Source organism: Notolabrus celidotus, chromosome 3, assembly GCF_009762535.1.
Source record: "Notolabrus celidotus isolate fNotCel1 chromosome 3, fNotCel1.pri, whole genome shotgun sequence".
NCBI classification, from domain to species: Eukaryota; Metazoa; Chordata; class Actinopteri; order Labriformes; family Labridae; genus Notolabrus; species Notolabrus celidotus.
This window is the reverse complement of record NC_048274.1, coordinates 27,113,930-27,135,175: the sequence shown is the minus strand read 5'-3', so window position 1 is coordinate 27,135,175 and position 21,246 is coordinate 27,113,930. Positions and strand designations below refer to the sequence as shown.

The 21,246-nt window shown below is 39.3% G+C and overlaps 1 protein-coding gene across 1 annotated transcript in view; it reads right to left on the bottom strand.

Annotated features, from left to right (window-relative positions):
- The window catches only part of LOC117810487 (RNA polymerase II elongation factor ELL2-like), a 29,418-nt gene extending 24,592 nt beyond the window's left edge, over positions 1-4,826 (bottom strand). The window contains 2 exon segments of the mRNA XM_034680347.1: positions 4,056-4,103; positions 4,675-4,826. Of these exon segments, the coding sequence (XP_034536238.1) occupies positions 4,056-4,103; positions 4,675-4,812 (186 nt within the window). The 5' untranslated portion in view covers positions 4,813-4,826.
- Positions 4,827-21,246: the final 16,420 nt, after the last annotated feature.

Below are 21,246 nucleotides of genomic sequence, written 5' to 3'. Positions count from 1 at the left end.
GAAAACACCAACACATGGAAGCGCTACCAACCGTTGAATCTGTGGCTCTTTTTTAGCTGCATTAAGAAATAATTTTAAATCAATAAAATCATCTTAAAATCAATCCTCAGTGTCAACTTCTTTCTATAATAAGTTCTTAAGTCGGTAACAGGTGGGATAATGTATGACGAGCGGGTGATTACGCAAAATCAAATCCCAACAGGATGAGACAACACGTCAGGATGTTTTCTACCCTGAAGGGTTTTTCTTTCCCACAATCACCTGCTCACCATGCATTATCCCTTACATAAAGGCTAAGATTTAAGCATACATTTGTATCATTCAGGGGACGGCTGAGTTGACAGACAGGTGGGGCGTGTTGTAGCCCCACCCATCTCCTTAGCCCTCCTTAGCTCCATCTTTTTGCATGTTTGTATAGGTTGATCCAAGCATCTCTCTTGACAGCTATGGGTGACATCATCGAGACAACGTCATTAATGTGCAAAAGCAGCTGACATACAAGGACTCTACCTCAGCTGCTTTTGCACATTAAACCATTTACTTTATCTCCAATACTGTCTGCAACTTAATATCATTTGCACTATTATCTATTTACATGTGTCCATTTTTAAACTGTCAGGGCACTGCACTACCTGTACTGTATACATAGGCTGTTTTTAACTGTATTTTATTATAATTTTATTGTATTTTATATTTACATTTTTGCTATTTAAGAGTTGGAAGAGAGAAACAGCATCTTGATTTTCCTGTATGTCTTCGTATATATGTTGAAAGTTGACAATAGAAACCTTTGAATCTTGAATCAATGTTTAATGCAGTCTTTGACTTGTGCTTGAATGTCAGTCGAATTCCCCCTCTAATATCAGTACTTTCCAATGCCTGATACTGAATTTCGGGCAGAAACGGAGGCTGGTATAGAACAACACTACACTAAAGTGAGCTCTGAAAGCTCCTCCAGTGAGTATTTTTAAGCAAAGGGTTTCAGAATGATTAATGCATCATAGTAATCAGACAGTTTGTATACCGTTTGCTTTCATGATTCAGCTTCTACAGCATTTCAGGTTTTCTCTTTTCAATTTATAAAAACAGATGTCAGATAAAAGTTTTGACTCTAAATTTTGGTCATGGCTTAAACAACTTGGTGCTCTTAATGGACAATGTTTTCAGTGTTCTCCATCTCAGCCTCCACTCCATTAGATCCACAGCAGGGGAGCCTCTGTCGTGTGGGGTGCAAACAAACCCTCGGGGCAGGCCCTAACACATCTGGACCCACTGTACTCACTTCATTTTGGCTGATGCAAAGAGGGGGACAACAAACAGCCTGCATTCCCCTGCTCATTGTTATTCAAATCAGAGGAGGAAACACATGCAGAGGGGGAGTCTGGGGGATCTTAGCATAGGCAGACTCAACACACATTCAGAGAGAGAAAAAATCCAACAGACAGACACTTACAAATCAATAGAAAAAGCAAGCAATAGAAATGTGCAAGCAGAGCAAACAAATAAATAAACACAGCACACTGAAGGATCCTCAAGAGATCCTCCCTGGTCCTAAAGACTGCTGCACAATAGGTAGAGAGGGCAGGACGGGAAGAAGACATGAATAAATCATGCCTTTAGGCCACACAGGACACAGCAAAAATACACACACACACAAAATAACAACCATCCATAGCCTTTAACACCTCAAAATGTATTCAGTGAATCACACTCACTCACACCACTTCAGAAAACAAGGTGTGCTCTTTTTTAGTGTAAAACACACACACGCGCACACACACACACACACACACACACACACACACACACACACACACACACACACACACACACACACACACACACACACACACACACACACACACACACACACACACACACACACACACACACACCTATACAAAAAAAAACCCACATACACATGACTGTCTGAGTCAGGCAGACAGGGAAAGCAAATGCAAACAGAAGTCATGATGCCTCACGCTGTAATCAACAGTATTATGGTTACGGTAACTACCTCAAAACATTCATTTTGGCTAATAACTTTATCTCACGGTGCAAAACACAGGGAGGGGTGTGAATGTCCCTGCAAGCCCTCAGACATTACAGCGATAGCACAGGTGTAAAGAGGACACTGTGTCATGTTGAAAAACTCAGGCCTCCAAAACATTCATCCAACATCCATAAATCCTACTAGCATGAATGCTAATCCTGAAAAAGAAGCATATAACCATGCATGGTCTGTAACATGGGCATAGTCTCCGTGATGTCACTCAATGGTCTCCGAAGAGGTATTACTAAGGCCAATAATTGAAATGCAGACTCCAACTTACTGACAGATAATCTAGAACCTTGTAAAGAGGTGGAGTTGAGGTCCTGGGAAACAGCTACAACGCGCTCACCTGTCTGTCAAATTAACCACACCCCTGATTAAACATCATTACTGGTCTTGATTTAATCAAACATATAAGTAATTAAAATGACCCCTCTCAGACAATTGTTATGAACTAAGAAATGAGCAGAAACCATTTTTTGGTACCAAGCTGCAAACACGGGCACTTTCATATGGGTCCTGATGGGGACTCCTTGACTTTCAGAGCCAGCCTGTAGTGGACAGATTGACACTTGCATAAAACACCAGTGTTATAAAAATCAGTTTTAATTCTAACTTTAATTTGAGCAGGTGTATGCACAAAGCCATTAACCTGACAATCCTGCAATAACTAAATTAGAGGAATACGTCATTTTACATTACTTGGTGATAAAATGCTGAATTAATTATTAATTAAAGTCAAATTTTAGGACTTACTGCTTCTCTGCACAAATCCAGCCTCAAGGTGTAGTGTGTGAACTGTGAAGCTGTGGATTACAATCCTTTTTCTGATGCCACAAATATTCCTGTCAATGCTTTGTGCCCTGTTTGCATCTACAGTCAGACTCAAAAAAAAGAGCAGCTGACAAAGTGACCCCTGACCTCTTATAACCGGATCTGAGCAGAGAAGTGCTTCTCAGTCAGACAGGTCTCAGGTACCATTACAGTTTTTTTCAGGAGCCAGTTTGGAAACTGAGCAGAAAATACTAGTAATAATGGAGAGGAAGTAAAAAATGGATGACACAGCCCTCAATTTCTGGAAAGAAGAGGAAATATTTCTTAAAAATAGATAAGGTCTGAAAAGGTCAACACTTAAGAAACACTTGTCGATGGATGTCAGACCAACACTTCCCAGCTTGTGGGTTTTTTCGTTATAAAAGTTGTTTCAAGTAAGGCTCACCCCAAGGACAAAGCTGCTCGAATCAAGTCAAAACAAACTAAGACTAAATTCAGGCTACTCAAGATTACAGCTCAAGAGCACAACATTATTGCAGATCTTTTTATGTCTTTTTGAGCCTGACAGACAGTGAATACACATCTGCACATAATTTTGAGTATAACAATGTATTTCTAAATGAGAACAATCTATGTCTCTGAAGGCTTCTTACTGAACTCATAATAACTCTTCTCCCTTCTGCTGGCTCTGTGAGTGTGTGCACCTCTCACTCCCTCCCTCCCCTCCTGTCTTTTTCCCAGCGCCGCTCACTGACCTAACAAAGCCTCTCCACAGTCACCAGCCTGACCCAGTAACCTGCATGCCTCCTATCTGCCGGAGACGAGCTGCTATAAGCTCCCCTCTGAGCCACAGTATGGTGGTCCATGTGAGTCAACAGCAGTGTGTGATGAACAAAAGCTTGTCTGTGGTTTTCTGAAGAACTTATTTGGTGTACACTCATGTTTTTTGAAAATGTCACAGTGATGCGTTGCTTTTGTAACAGAACTCCACTTTGACTTTCCATTACGCTGTTTCATCTATCTTTAAGTGAGTGATTTAAACTGAGATAAAGCCTTGTGGGATGCAGATGAGTATCACTTGGTTCGCTTGTCATTATCTTCCACGATTACTGGTTTAAAATGGATTTTTACATTTGCAACTTCATCTGTTCTCTGTTTGATACATTTTTATAACAAACTCACACTTAGTATGCATCACAATCCAAGCTGGTAGAAACAATACACTTACCCCTTGGTTTCCTTTGAAACAAATTGATGGTTCACTTGGTAAAGATCCCTAAGAAAGAGAAAAAAAACAGACTTTTATATTTGTGAAGTTGCACATGTAACTCTCTGTGATCTAAATGTGTCCAGTAAACACAATGCTGTAACGTGTTTACACGGAAGATCAAGTTACACAATCAATGCTGTCTGCGTGTCCAGGTAATGGCCCCTGTTATAACTCGTTATGAGTCAAACTAGCTTTGTCAATTAAAAAAAATTTGGCAGACTGCAGACTTCTGCTTTGAAGTATGAGGAAGGTTTCCCATCAAACAGCTGATGGGCTCGTCATTCCCGACAATCTCTGGGTTCAGTGCTGGTGTGCTACGCAAACATATATCCAAATGATTCAGTCAAGGTAACTGTGAACTAGTTTGAGCTACACTCATTTAGATTTAATTTGACATGGATGACTACACAGGAAGGACTATGCGTTGATAGAAAGCTAACAGAATAAAGAAAGACTCATAGGAACTGAGAATTCATCAAATTCAACAGCTGAACAATTGACAAAACAAGCTCACGCGACAACTTTGACAATTCATCTTAAAACACTCGCACGCACACAAACGGAGAAGAAAAGGTACCTTGATGTTTTGGTAAGCCTCCAGCGCTCTGATCGCCGTGTCCGTGAGCTTGACATGGTACAGCGTCCAGTTGGAGCTGTTTTTATTATGTTTTCCACAGGAGAGCCCATACTGCTGCTCCTGCCTGAGCGAAGCCATCGCAGGCTTTTCTCTCTGCCTGCAATTAAAGCTGCTTTCCTCTCTCAGCTCAGCACTCTCCCTGCTACGTCACAGAGTGGGTGGAGCCACGGCGGTGACAGCACGGTGAACTGCACCGCACAGTCTGCACACTGTACCTCTGGATGATTACATCTTATTACTAAGAAACTTGATTGTTGGATGTTTTTCTTGGTATGTCTCGAGAAAAATCATTAATTAGTGTTTTTGAATGATCTGGCTTAACTCTTTGATTTACAGTTTGAACTATTTTCTCTCACAAAAACATCATCACCTTATTTCCAGCCACAGCTTGTTTATAAGAAGTGGTTTTTGTGACTGAGTCCAAACCGGATCCTAACCGACTTGGTGCCCTAGGCAAGATTTCGAATGGTGCCCCTTGTATTGTAACCAACTCCACCAACAATCACATCACACATACTTAAAGAAAACTGACATACAGCTTTATGTTTTACAGGTTTCCTTTATTTTAAAAGAACATTAATAAAATGGTCTTAACACTGATATTTAGAAGGGAAAAAAATACACCATTTTAAAACACAATTTTGTAGTAGTGTTTATTCAGTAATTATATAAAAGAATAGTTTACACAGTACAGACACTTTCAACAAAGCAACAGTCATATATTGAGTGATGACTGAAACAGAAGCAAAATGTTTATTTAAGCCTAGCCTACATTTTCTATCTAATTAAGCTAGCAGCTATCAAAGTTTAAATAAAAAAACAAAAAACAAAGACAGTAAATCATGAACACTTATAACCTTCAAAAACTGCTCCAATTAAAAAAAAATTAAAAGTGCCTCCACACTGCTTGGCAGTAGCTGCATCCAAATGGACTTGAAGCACTTTGTTACTCTTACTGATCTTGTTTCCTCTTGGCTAGATGTGTTGTTCTTGTTCTCGTATGTACGTCGCTTTGGATAAAAGCGTCTGCTAAATGACATTGTAACATTGTAAAAGTAAATCACACAATTTAAAATGTATACTGGCATCACTCTGCAATTGAACCCCAACTTATATGACGTAAAACAATACATTTTTTCCTGTAAGCTTAAAATTTTCTTCCTCACTCATTTAGGGTGCAGGTGGCGCCCCTTTTGGAAGGACAGCCCCCTTAGCATTTGCCTAGCCTGCCTGTGCCACGGGTCGGCCCTGGTCCAAACGATAGCCTGTTTAAAAATTTCAGCGGCAAAACAACTTCCCCAGAGTGAGGCTGCTCTTCCTGGTGACTGAAAGCAGTATAGCTCTTCAAGCCTGCTTCCTCCATTATAACAGATGAAACGTGGGTCAAACTAGTATATTAAAATACATGTCAAATACATTTTTTAACATGCATTCTATCATGACATTTATAGTTCTTATCATTCTGATTTATGTTCAAGTGTTACTTTTCCTGGAAGGTTTGGTTTTGATAGTTATCTGATGCATAAATGAAGGGATTCGACATCATGATTTTCATCTCTGTTGGCTAATGTGGCTCCTGCAGGGTTCTTTACCGGTTTAGCAGCGTAGAGAGGGAGCAAACACTAACACAAGAGTCATTGAACTTTCCATAACCCATAAGTATTCACTTCAAACAGACACAAGAATCTGTTCTGCTGTGAACTGAATCAACCTGAGGGGTCTTTGCTGTTTAATCGATTAGTTCAATATATGTTTTATTTTAGCAGAAGAGGTCTGACATCAGTCTCTTTGCTCCACCTGATAGATTGTTTCGAATGCCTTGGCTCCAAAATACATCAGCAGCGCAATATGTCAGCGCCTTTTGAGGAGGTAATTTGGTTCACCTTTTTACAATGGGAGGAGATGGAGGCACTCCATCCATATTAACAAACTGTCAATGGGCCAAACAGTGAAGTCAGTGCTAATTAGACCTTCATTTTGTCTAATGGCTGGTAGGGGGCTACTCCATTTATTGCAAAAAAATTAAATAGAATGGAATGAAATGGAAAGTAAAAAGAGCAGCTTCTGAAAAAGGCCTTAGTATATCATAGAGGGTTAAACCTTGAAAAAACAACGTTTGAGAAATGTAACAACACAACACATGTTCGGATGCAATGTCAAAGTACTTTGAATCTCTGATCTGCAGGTAGAGGCCAGAAATTAATTATGTTTTTTCTACTTTTGCCAAATCTGCATCAATGATCTGTTTATGATACATTAACTTCAATGTGGTGAGAAATGTGTCAGCACTTGTGCAGGCTACATTCCCTTGCTTTACTGGCTGCCAACGAGGTCAAAAACAACAGAACAAGCTTATCATGATGTTTAGTGTGTCAAACACATTAAATGTGCCAACTTCTGTGTTTAATACACCAATACATAGTTGAATAATGAATTAACAAGACTAGGCTAGTTTATCCTGCCCGCAAATGTGGCCTAGTGAATCTGTTTCTATCTTGAAGGCATAACACAACCGCCACCTGTCACAGTCTCTATGATATAATTGCTTTTTTACATTAAGTATACCACAGTTTATCTAGATACAGTAAATGTACTAATACTTTTACTTGTCTATATAGTCAGACCCCAACAGCCAGCTCACTATGGTTTAAATTATTTCTTACATTGCTTGATCCAAGATAGAAAAAGATACAACAGTTCATCCTTAACACTGTAATTGAATAGCAATAACACAGCAATCCTGTAGTGATCAAGTTTAGTGATACACGTCAAGACTAGTCAAGATGTACATTTTATATGCAGATATCTAGTGACAATATATGTGTCCTTGCATCCTCAATGCACAAGACAATCTACGTTGCAAGCAATGGATGCAATTCTCACACAACAAAACCAAGCCTAAATCAAAATGATCAAAATGTAGGTCAGCTTTTGAGTAGTATGAAAAGATGATTATCCTGAGGAGTTAAAGGGCTTAATTATTGTCATTTTTGACAGTCTGTCCAACTTTATGTTGTCTTATTGGTTGCAGCCCAGCAAACAGGATCAGCTTAAACAAACACAGAAGTCACTGCAGGGCTTTTATCTGTTAAGAAAATGCACGTGATGGATTTATTTGTCGTGGAGCAGAGCAAACATGATCAGGCTGAAAGACAGCCGATCTAAGCATCTTAAGAGTTTGCATAACTGAGAGAAAGCACACAAGTGAAGGCTGGCAAGGCAGATGATTCTGACATGTAAGCCTATTTACTTAACTTGCTAAGCTACTCCCTGAATGAAAGTACATGCTGTAAAGGGAGGAGGGGGTGGTTACTGGAGGTCAACAGACAACAGGTGGGGAGGAATCATCACATCATGCACTTTCATGAGGATGAGATGTGAAAAGCCCCTCTAAATCTAACCAGTATGTAATTCTCTTAATCCAATAAACCTCACAGTTTAACAAAATATACAGCATGAAGCTTGAAATCATCTCCAGAGTCAAACTGTGACATAGTCGTTGAAAAAAAAGTCCAACCCCCACCCTACGGTGTATACCTAGGTTTGAAGGGGCTCCTCCAACAGTCAAGCATGAGATAAACCCCTTTCAGCCCCTCCCCCTGCTTAACCTGGCTCGTCTGTCTCATCCACTCATTGTCTGGAGTTCGCCATCTGCTACATGGGAAACAGCTACCCCAACCCCCTGGGAGTGACGTTTCACACCTCAGGTCGATGACTCCCAGGACACCTGCACCAGGTAAGAAGCAACTTTCTCATGTCTCTTTTTATTAAGTGGTGAGCAGAACATATTAAAAAACACTGTGATCAGTCCACATGATCAGGTTAAAAAACACTGTGATCATTGTCTCTAAGAGAGGAGTAAAATGGTGTAATGATATGGTGGGTTTCATTCACAGATTTTGGATGTGAATAAGAACACATTATGAAGGACATTACTGAAATATCCAAAAGAGAAGAGTTGAATATCTCTTATGTGTTTACTTTCATGTAGTAAGTGGAGATAAATGAGATGAATTGAGCTAAAGTTTTTTTTTTTTTTTTTTTTTTTTTTTTATTCAATTTATTTGTAAAGGGACCATGTACAATATTTAACATAAATGTCACCATCTGATGCATTGTACCAGAGTTAGCTTAAAGCTAATTTACATCTGCAGTCCCTTGGCAGGTCACAATTAAAACATCACATTGTAAAAACACTTGCTTGCACACACACAAGCGCACACACACACACACACACACACACACACACACACACACACACACACACACACACACACACACACACACACACACACACACACACACACACACACACACACACACACACACACACACACTCAATCAATCAATCAATCAAACAAACAAACAAACAGTATGTATATCAAGTTAAAAGTATCAAATCAGTGGTTGCAGTGTTGAGTGTCCTTTAGCAGACTTTTCAGTTTGGTTTTGAAGCTGCAGAGAGAATCACAGTTCTTAATGTCCTCCGGTAAGTTGTTCCACTGAGTTGTGGCTTTCACAGAAAAAGCTGACTGCCCAAAGGCAGTACGGCGAAAGGGCACATTGCAATTTCTGAACGAAGAGATTCTTGTTGATTTAACGGAGTCCACTGACCGAAAGTTGATAAATTGACGCAGCGGAGGCGGGGCCAAGCCATTTAAAATCTTATACACAAGACACACATTTGAATACAATTTAAAATTCTCAAAGCTCAAAAGATGATGTTTCTCCAGTATCCTACAGTGGTGGTATTGCATTGTTTTTTTGTCCAATATTTTTAAGGTTTGTTTATACAGAGAGTGAAGTGGTTTAATGACCGTCTCCCCAGCCTGACCCCAGCATGTGATACAATATGACATGTGGGAAAGGATCATAGCATGCATAAAAGTCTTGGCTGCATCCACTGAAAGACAGCTTCTTATCAGTCTAAAGTTTGTCAAATTATATTTGATGGTTTTCATCATTTTCCTAACATGTTTCTTCATGTTAAGGTTTGAATCTAGGACTACACCAAGATATTTAAACTCACTAACTATTTCAATCCTCTCATCTCCAATGACAATGTCAGCGTTGATGGGCTGCATACTGGTTTTAGAGAAAAACATGCCTTTAGTTTTACTTACATTAAGACTGAGACAAGATTGGTCAAGCCAAGTAAGGTACAACTGTGAACTGAAGATTCCTCTAGATGCCTTCCAATGTCTCATGTTTGCTTGTGGTAAAATGAAACAACTCAGTGACACTGGCTGCTTCCTATTTTCCCTGTCTAACATGTGCAACTTATCTGAACTTGACCTGCTTTGGTTATCAGGTAATTATCTTGATACTTTTCCCCAGCAGGTATTAACTCAATGTTGCTTGGATTTTTTTTTGTGTATGCCTTTGTGCTACAGTCCCCAGTACTTTTAACAAGACATAAACAAACGTCTGCAGTATATCAACTAACCATGACATGGTTTTGGACCTGCCATTGTATAATAATCTCAGCTGAGTGAAGATAAAATATTCTAGTTGCCATGTTTGGCTATTTAAAGATTCAAGGTTTTACTGCATGTTTTTCTCCGCCTTTTATTATTGGCCAACTTACCTGAACCTCAAGATATATGATACTTAAAGTACTTGGTACAACTTCAAACTTTTTACTAAAAAAAAGGAAAGAATGAAAAGTAAGTAAGTAAGTAAGTAAGTAAGTTAATTTGTTAGTTTGTTTGTTAAAAAAGACTCCAAACTCAAAGTGAGTCGTATTGAGCTAATTGAACCATAGCCATGCTAGAGGCATCAACTCCACCTGTGTGCCTATAGTTAGGTCAACCAAGAGTTAAGTTGAGTCAGCTTTTCCAACATGGTATCCACCAATGTTAGGCTTCAAAACTCTGCTCCAGAAAAACAATTGGTCACACTATGTCCATATATTATACAGTCTATGGTTTGTACACAGGAAACCGACAACTCAATCTGATGTTGTAAATGCAGAAATACAATGCTACTCAGAGGACAAATCCCAGAGGCTGTGTTCTTTGTTTTTTTTGATGAGGTGCCCATCAGGTACGCTTCTTCCTAGGTACAGGGCAACACAAACCTACTGCGTATAAACCAAGCTTTACAGAGTCATTCCTAAAGTGAAATATTGACGTAAAATGAAATGAATTAATCTTTTTGAAGCATGTTTAATTAAAAAGATAAAGGTATTTAATGATATTGCTGGAGGAGTATTTTCAGTTATTGTCAATGAGAGTAAAGCCTGAAAAAGAAAAAAAAACAGTTGAGAATTCAGCATTGTTGCAGTGAACCACTTTCAAGGACTGCTTTGTTTCAGGGGAGGAGGAATTTCAAGAGTGTGTGTTACTTGCGAGGCATGCTGGCAGAAGAGCGGCTCTAAGACTCCTCCATCTCTTACTGTAAGCTGATGTTGGCTGTCAGGGTGTCTTTATGAGAGATCGGATTAGCAAACAATCAAAGATGATCTTGAAACGTGTCAATGTTTGCTGTCTAACAAGACATTTTACGATATATGAAAATACTTATCTATTTCCTTTGTTTCTCAAATGATGTCAACACCCAGTAGGAATGGTCTAAAGAAGAAAAAACATGTATCCATAATATCAAAGTCCTAATTTTAAAAAAGGGGTGAGATTTATCTTTAACTTTGTTAAATTTAACCAAATTAGTATCACATTTACTTTAAATTTGAGGACAAAGACTGCAGCAGTATTTTTCAGAAACCTTGGTCAAACTGAAAACCCACCCAAGCACCATGCAAGATAAGATTCAATCCAAACAACCCTCCTGCTGATTGTGTTAGCTGCAAAGAACTGTAGCTGAGCTCAAACTAAACCTCCTTCCTCCCAAAATGTAAGAAATAACAATAAAGTAAACCAGGACGTGCTTACTCAGCAAGTTTCTGAATTATGATCACATGTGAGATTTGCACATTTGTTTTCACTGTCTTCAAAGTGAAGGCGGGCAAAAACCTTCTCACAAAGGAACACAATCCGACTATGGATCCAGCTTTACAGTCCCACTGCCAGTGAGTGAGTGTGTGAGTGTGTGAGTGTGTGTGTGTGTGTGTGTGTGTGTGTGTGTGTGTGTGTGTGTGTGTGTGTGTGTGTGTTCCTCTGTGTCTTTCACTGGCACATGTGCGTGTATCCACTCGTTGCTAAGCAGACCCAGGTGTTTGGTGTTTTACTGAGATCACAGGCCCTTTACAGCCACTTTTACAGTGACTGTACAGGTGTGACTGATCATTCCACGCATGAATAGAGACAGCAGTCAAACAAAAACGGCTCTGTGCCTCTCCGACCTGGAAAACATCATCAGTGCTCTGCAGAGGTTTTGTGCCTCCATGAAGTCAACTCCCATGAATGCAAAGCTGTCATTGTTTGATTTTGAACCATAGCCATGAAAATAAATCAAACCTCAAAGTGTCTACCTATCTATCGCCTCTAACAGAAGGGAGTTAGAAGGGAGGCTGGTTTCTGTTTGAGTCCCTGTCTTCAAACAGTTTTGTGCAAATGCTCCAACCATGAATACCATGCAGCCACACTTTGCTTACAGCAAAAGGCGGGATGGTTTATGTCTGTGTTTTTACAGCATAATTGGCATAATTGGACAATTTCTGATTGAAAAATCAGTCTTGTCTGGCACGACAAGCTCCCTGACACCGCACACACAAACAGACAACAATGAAAGGCGCCTACGACAGGATTGGGCACTCGGTAGAAGGAGAGGATTTCCCATAACCAGTGGGGCACAGTGAAAGAGCGGTCCAATAAAAGTTAGAGAGTAGACAACTGAGGCGTTCAAGGGACCAGGAAGAGGCTATGTCTTTGAAACAGTGTTCTGACGCAGGAGGTTAATGTAGTGACCAGACAATCACACTGAATCCGATGCCTTTAAAATGAAAATAGAATGGGATTTGAGCACTTCCGCATTGGACTCATATTCTTAGACTGGAGGTTGCCGCTTGGTTCTGACTGAGCTTCACTTAATGTTGATTAGTAGTAACGTGGTTTGGGTTGGTTCGGGTTCAGCCTGTTATGGCTCACTGTAAAAACAGTTGGTCAGCAGCTCTTTTAACACTTGACTCCTTGGCGAAGCTAAACCTTTGATCAAAGCTTCCCAGATAGAATCTGTTTTTTTTTTCTTCAGAAGAAAAAACAGATCCATTTTTCTCCTTCAGTGCATGTTTGTGTGTGTGTGTGTGTGTGTGTGTGTGTGTGGCCACTGCATGAAGCTGTTCCCTTTGAAGCTTGATTAAAGTCGTCTTCTTGTCAAGAGTTGTATTATGTACCACGACCAGGTAATCACACTTGAAAGTCAAAGGGTGAGACGCATTCAAAGAGCTGCACAGCGTCTTGTCTTTAAGTTTAATACTCCTCCTTTTATGCCTGTTGTGTAGCTGGATGATTGGTGTTGCCTCATCCCGAGCTCTATGGGGGGAGAGAGGGGTAGAGGTGGGGTGGGGTCTTGATGACTCACTCAGGCCACAGACATCATCTTATTCAGGGCAGGTTCCTTTATAGTGCCACAGCTGCTTGGCACTTCTAAAGAGGAGTGAAGAAGAGGGGGAGAAAAACATTGGATTTAGTGTTGTGGATAAGTTCAGCGGTATGAGCGTGCAAGCTTTCATTTTTGATATTTAAAATATTATTAGTTGGTCAACTTGAGTCCTGTCACAGGCATCAATTACTGTGTATCAGTGAATTCAAAGATATCTTTTACATGACAGTGCTCCACTTTAGTTCCATATTTATGCCATATGTTCATTGTGTGCTCCAATTTGTCACTGTGTCATTACAATCATGTTAGCCTAATTTCAAATCAGTGAAAATCTTAAAAACAACACCTTACCTGATCAGCACAAATTAATAAAGTGAAGAAATGGCATCAAGTGGACCACTTTAGCATTAAACAGCTCAAAGTCTGATATTTCCCTTACATAAAAAATATGGAAACACAGAGCTGAAATGAGTGACCATTAGACTCATTTTCATCAGTTTGACACACAAAGTTACCATACACTGTATATTTAAATGGGATAACATGCCAGTGATCTGTCAATAATGACAGATACTGTTTGCTGTCTTGTTTTAATTGAACGATTCAAACTAAATTGTGTTTTGGGCAGTGGTGGACAAAGTACAAAGCTTCATTATAGATTCAAGTATAGATCCACCTGGTCAAATATAACTCAAACACAAGTGAAAGTTGTCAGATTATTACATGAGTTAAAGTACTGGAGTATTTGCTTTTAAAAATACTTAGGTATTCAAAGTCCTTCATAAAAAAATCTCAAAACATTGTACTTTCAAAATACATAAATGCAGTCAAGAATACATTGGGTTACATTGTGTTTATCTAGAAACCATTACTTGTAATCTCTAAAAACTATAACATGGAATAAAAAGAGCAACTAAGTTACTCCAAGCACAGACAACTCAGTTTGTAGCTAAACACACTTTCTCAGGTTTGACAGTGAATGTTTGTATCTTTGGGCAGAGTTGGAAACAGGGAGAACATTTCAAACGATTCGTATCATTCTTCATTTCAAGAACCTCTAAAACAGGCTGAAGATATGGCCATGGGTGCTCAGGTGGAGAATTATAGCCATCATTACCACCTCTAAATGAACTGTCTGATCTGAGTGAAATTTGCTCTGTTTGCTCCACATTCAACTGTGGAGATGCACAATATACAGGTATGACTAAACCACAAACAGAACTACACAAACACATTTTAATTTCTTAGGGATCAGATTTCAGAAAACAGAAGGAAATTCATGAGCTGACTTCAAAGCAAAAGTAGTGAGTAACTGAATCATTGATGGAGTAAAAAAGTACAATAATTGTCTTCTAAATCTAGTGGAGTAAAGGTAATAAGTTTCCTCTAAAAATAATAATCAAGTATACAGATACTCAAAAATGTACTTAAGTACTGTACTCAGGTAAATTTACTCTGTTATTGTCCACCATTGGATTTGGGTATGCTTAATGTTATTACTGCTGCCTTTATCATGTCTATAATCTGCTTTGTAGAAATGTTCATAGCTAAAAATGGCGTGAAATAATCCTTTAATGACTCTCATAAAGGCAGACTGTGTTAAGTGTCCATCATTATCCAATACAGACTTTTATAGCCGAAGTGCCCGGGAGCAGGAGCGAGACTAAAGCAGCAAGCTGCATCTAAATCCACCCTTCATAATATTTGTCTCCACCTGTCCCCTGAGGGATGAGGCGCTATGGATATTTGTTACACCTCGGACAAACGTTAATGGTCTGTGCTGTACTGAAGCAGTCTGCTGTACTCAGTCCCCTCTGCTGTGGCTCTGGAGCCCTGTCTGGAGATGGGTGAGGGGTTCCCCTGTGTCCTGCCACTCAGCAAATTGAGGCCTGGTAAAGACCGGTTGTCATGGAGGAGACTCCCACATATGGGAGGCTACTTTTAGAGGCAATCTCAGAGGGAACAGTTTGAGCTTGCATTTTATTTATACTTTATGCAAAGAGGATCAGTCAAATATTTAATTCATTTTCTGATTGATATCTTTTGTCCTTTCAGTATGTGCTTTTGTTATGCCTGTATTTATGTGTCTACACATATTCTAAGTGTGAACTGCATCTCATCTCCTCCTTCTTCAGAAGTGTGCAAGTCAGCTCGCAGGTCAGTGTGGCCTTCGCTGTGCTGAGATCTGAAACAACACATCCTCTCCTTTTCCTGTGAAAAGCTCATATCTTTTCCCTCCTTATACAGATAAATAAGAAAACTCTCTGTCCTCACACAGATATATAAGAAAGCTCTCCCTCTCTCTGAAGGACAGAGGAAAGATAGCGCAGCCAGGTTTGATGTGGTATGAGTTTCGGTATTGTTTGGAAAAAAAAACTCTATTAAAACAGCTTTCACTGTTTTTAGTCCTTCCTGGAAGAGGTATCAGAAATCAATCTTTTAAAGTCTGAGTGTTAGATTTTTTTGTCTTATCTTGTGCAGGCATGGCCCATGCATGCCTGTCACACATGAAAAATTATATTTATTCTGTTTAAAAAGCACTTCATAATCTAGCCACTCAACTAAAGTGAGCAAACTTAATTCATAGAGCACTTCTCATACATATCGCTAAAGCGCTTCACATAGAAACAAATGGATTAAAAATTAGAACAGAAATGTATCAACAGTTGACAAAGTTTAAAAACTTTAAAAGTTACAGCATTAAAATTAACAACATGTTAGAAACAGCGTCAGTTAATGAATAAAAAAAAAGTTAGAAATGTAAAAATTACAAAACAATGCCAGAGATGAGGCAACTGTGGGGCGCCTTTGGCCTAGCGGTCTAAGTTGCGCTCCATAGACAGAGTCTATAGTTCTCGTTGCAGTGGTCGCAGGTTTGACTTCCCAGCCTACCATTTGCTGCATGTCTTCCCCCTCTCTCTACTCCCCATGTTTCCTGTCTTTTTCCAGCTTTCCAATGAAGGCAAAAATGCCCATTTTGCAACACTCTGCAACAAAATTTAACTCAGGGAGGAGCCACACTTTTTCATGACTGGGGCAGCCAAACTGAGGACCTTCTGTAGGGGAGGACAGGTGTGATAAACAATAGGGGCTAACCCCAAACCTAGCAGAGTTATCTCCACTTATCTCATCTACTTCTAATAAACTTCTGATTTAAAAAAAATCCCCAAATTATATTACTCTTGTATATAATCTTAAGGTTCAAAGGTAACTCTACAGAGATGCAACACTTAAATCTGAAGAAAAGAAGATGTTTGTCCAAAGTCACTTTTTAAAGTATCAACGAAAGTAGATGTTTTTCACTGAAATGCAAAGAAGCTACTTGCAGCCTGATGATCTAGCTCAAACCGTTGATTTCAATATAAGTGCCGCCTCTGACAAGGCAAATAGCCAATCATGGTTTGGGATTTCAGGGTGGCCAGTCAGATTTCACCCCCTGGTTTTGCCCCTGCTATTACTTAAAAGCCAAGTTCAGACAAAGTTTTTTAAATGTCTCTGGAAGGTACCCGAGAGCTTTCCATTTAGATTTCCAGAGGCAGTGACTTCTTAAGTGTTTGAACACTTTTTATGGAACATGTGTAGGACTCATGCAGAATATTTTAGGAGAAACATGAGAGGATGTGACTGATCTGTCCGAAACAAAATAATTTAACTAATAATTACATATATAGAATCCACAAAGGTGCAGAAAACATGGTGAGGGGATCACCAAATAATATGTATTTCAATTTGAGTCATGACAGCCTTGACACATTTTGTGTGTCTGCCGGTGTGACTTAAAACTCCAGTTTTCCCATTCAGCAGTTAAACCACTTCCACCAGAGCATTGACGTGACATCCTTGTTGACATTAAAACTATTCCTTTAAAGCTTCATGCAGCAAGGTAAAGCTGTTTAGTGGTATCTCAAACATGAATTTGATCTGACATCAGACAGATTTCCTGATGTCTCCTGAAACCTAGCATGCGTTTTACAGTTTGAACTGATTTCTGGTGTGTGACCATTAAAATATTTGTTGTGAGGGACTTGTTAATAAGCTCAGCGGTAACACCTCATGCATACAGAGTGTTTTCAGTCAGACAGCACTGCACGTCCTCCAGCTTTCACCGAGATGGAATAATTCTCTGTACTTTACATGCAGAGAGGGGAGCCGACAGTCAGATCGTCTGTCGCTGGAACCATTCAAAGATGAGTCAGCCAGGAGACAGTGATGAGCTCATCCACGACAGGAGGACGAAGAGACACAGACGAAGACAGAAATGATAGACGAGTACGAGTAAGTATGTTTGTAAAACTGAAGTAGATGTGACCCAAATAAAGACCCTTGAGAATGTAAATGACTTTCTATTGCTATAGGTAAGGTGTAATTATACATTACCAAAACCTGTCAGGCTTGTTATAGAGACTTGGTATGATCCTGCACACTGTCAGGAGTTATCTACACATCCCCATATCATGCTTTAGCCCAGAAATGGCTGTTACCTTGGCAACCATTCCAAAACACATGGTCGAGACAAAGTCATGATTTCACTTCATTATTGTAAATAGACACGTTTTGATGGAAGCCCATTTTACGCAGCTTACTGACAGCAGTGGCAAAGACAGTGAATGAAACAGCTCCTCGGATTCATCTCAGATATTGAGGACTCTCATCATGTGACTTTAACCATGCAAAACCAGGAAACAAACACATCAGAAGATAGTGTTTGTGTGTATGGTTAGAAAAATAATGTCATTATATTTCCCTTTGGTGCCTCTTCGGTACCACACCTTTTCGAAGAACACCAGTGATGTCTCCTGATGACTGATAACTCCTATACTTGATTTTTTTAATGCCTGTAACCACTGTGAGGACATACTGTATGTGCCAGATGAGACGATTTAAAGCCTTTTGTTTACATTTTCTACAGCAAATACTCAGAGGATGAGTTTTTTTGTTACAAAACATTACCTGCACATGTAGAAATCAGCAAAGATATTAGAGGTAGGGGAGAGCGGGGTTGGTTGTCAAACTTTTTACTGTTTTGATGATTGCTCATCATCAAAACATCTTTCAATAGTCATTCCTACATTAAATTGAAGCTTAAGGTGTTGGCTTGAAATGTGTATCCCTCTCATTTTTGAACTCATTGTTACAAAGAGGCAAATAACTATCAAAGACACTCTGACACATTGTGACAACTAACCCGATCACGGGGATGGTTGTCATACACTATGGGGTTGGTTGTCACAATGTTATTTTAATGGGAAAAATCTTTTAAAAAAGGCAAGAAGGCAGAACTAAATTTGAAAGTTTAATTGCACTGACAAGTGATAGGGCTACATAACTTAATGCATTTCAACATAAAATGAGCAAGGAACATGAACAGGAAACACATCTTTAGGCCAGCCTATATAACAACATAAAGAACAAAACAAATAGGCCTAACAATGATGGCCGACTCAACTAGGCTACATGCAGTCACTGTCTGAGTTACAGTGATGGCAAATGTAGGGTCTGCACACTCCAACTCATTTCACCATGCATGATTTTGCCAACATAGAGAATGTGACGACCAATTGCAACTATAATTTTTTGCTAGCATCAAGGCTAACAACAATCTAACAGGTAGTTAGCTAGCTAATAAAAATCTAAAATATAGCTTTCCCCTCACACTTTGTAAGGGTAACACTTGTTTTGTTATAAACCCATCGTTTAAAAGCCTAGAAGAAAACTACTGAGGAGCTGAATATTTACAATTTGACATGAAAAACACAAAACGTCCGCTCAACTCAAGTTCAGCTGTCTTACTCCAGAGAAGACTATGTAGGTGAGCTCTGATCCTAATTCTGGAAATTTCAATACCACAATTTGAGAGACAGCGCCCTCTGTTGGAGAGATATAACGAGTGTGCCAACCAACCCTGTTCTCCCCTACCAATTTGTCCACAGGGGGTGCCAAATTTTACACAAACATAAAGTACCTTACAGGAGCTTTAAACATTTTGTAGCATCATGTGTATCTGCACATTTCGACTTAGCAGTGTGAAGTCTGACAATGAGGAAAGTGTTTTTGAGTCAGTGGATCAAACTGTATTTGCAATTTTTTTCTTGATGAGCTCACTTCTATTTCGTGTCATAAGTCCTTCTCTGTTGTTTTTGTGACAATACTCATCAAAAGGGTAAGGTCCTAATTCACAGACACCTCTATAAATCTGAATATCCAGTCAGAATAAACAGATTTCTCCCCGCTGAGCAACAGAGTTTAATCTGACAGATAGGTATGTTAGAGTGATTTCATCACCCTGTCCTGATAATAAAACCCTGCAATACCACTTATCCTTTACCTGTCATGATTTGTTTTGACTCTTTCTTTTTATGGGCCCTCAATAATTTACGTCCTCAGATCTCTTTCACCTGACTTGACTCATATGAATCTTTCAATACAGAAATGTGTCTCTGCGCTTTCAGAGAGCCAGTGAAATTCAACCTCGCCAAATCTTCATCCTTGCTGGATTGTTCTTTGTGTTTCCGTGCAAGAGGTCAACAGGTGCAACATCTGCACTCCAGGAGATTTCACCTTAACATCCACATTCCTTCGTTTGTCCCCAGATAACTTTTGATCAAGTGGTTCCCCTCAGGCTAGGCGGATAGCCCTCAGATAAAAGGTGAAACACTGGATCACCCAAAATGGCTTTTAAATAAGATGAGATGGGAGCAGAAATACTGAAGATCAAGGGGAGGAGGCCAAAATCTCACTCCTCCGCCCTACTTTTTAATCTGTGTAACAAACAGGTGGACTGTTTCTTCGTGAAAATGTTTTCCCTTCCAAGTAACGACACAAGATTCCTTTAATGCATGAATTTTAAAAACATATATCCTCATTATCAGTGAACTGTTCCCCTTGGGCTGAGCATCACGTAATAGCCGATGTCTATCTTGTCAAGAATGTCCCTCAATTCTGAAGAGAAGCGGACACTATGAAGGTATGTCCTACTTTCCCAACAATGTAATACATTAACCCATTTTCATGTTCCTTTCCACAATGCGCTGTGTTTTTATTGTTGAAAGCTTTATGTTCAGAGCAGAGGGGGACAAAGGCGCAGGTGAAATGAATCAGTGCATTGCATAATATAGAGTATGATACTCATGAGAGCTGTACATATAGCTCCCTCTTTTCCAGCCTCAAAAACAAACCAAAAACAATTCTGGAAACCTTGACTAAACTCAGAGTATAATTTATCTTGTTTCATTTTTTTGAGTCTACATACTGTGCATATCTTAGCTTAATTACTAAGGCACAGTAACACTGACCTAAGCCTGCAACTGTAGAGTTTGTTGACAACTCTGAGAATGCATTTATTGTTTGTGATTACTCTAAAACTCAAAGGAGTAGAGTTTTGCCTTAACACAATAAAAACTTTCTTTTACGTTTAAACCTGAATAAAGTCTTGACAACCCAAAAATGTTTTTTTTTTTGTTTGTTTATTATTTTTTCAGACTGGGAAAATCAAACAAAATCAATCAATGATGCCCGTTTATGTTTGCAATGTTTTCTTTTTCAAAGCTAGCAGCGTGGCTCTAGGAATGACTTTGATTCAAACTCAAATAACCTGTGCACTGTTGTGAACAACAGCCTCACACAGCTGCAAGCATGAACTCTTCTCTAGTTTGTGAATGAGGGCTCTGTGCTCTCACTACATCTATAGGAGTCTGTTTTTCTCGAATGCCCTGTTCAGGATGGGAAGTTTGAATGTGGACATATATTACTGCTGTATTCCAGGTTTTAAGTCTTAGAAATTTAAGTTACCTGGAAATACAGTATCATTTAACCGCTTTTGATAGATCAGCACCTTAAAAAAACATCATACTGCGAAAGTCTGTAGGAAACTCAGGCCATATTTCGAGCTATCATGATACATCCCAAAAAATCAAAAGCATTAAAGGTAGAGTGTGTAGAAATTGGAATATTTAACAATATTGCTCACTCCTGCTGTTGCTGAATTGTTGGTGGTCATCGAGGACAAGAAGCTCC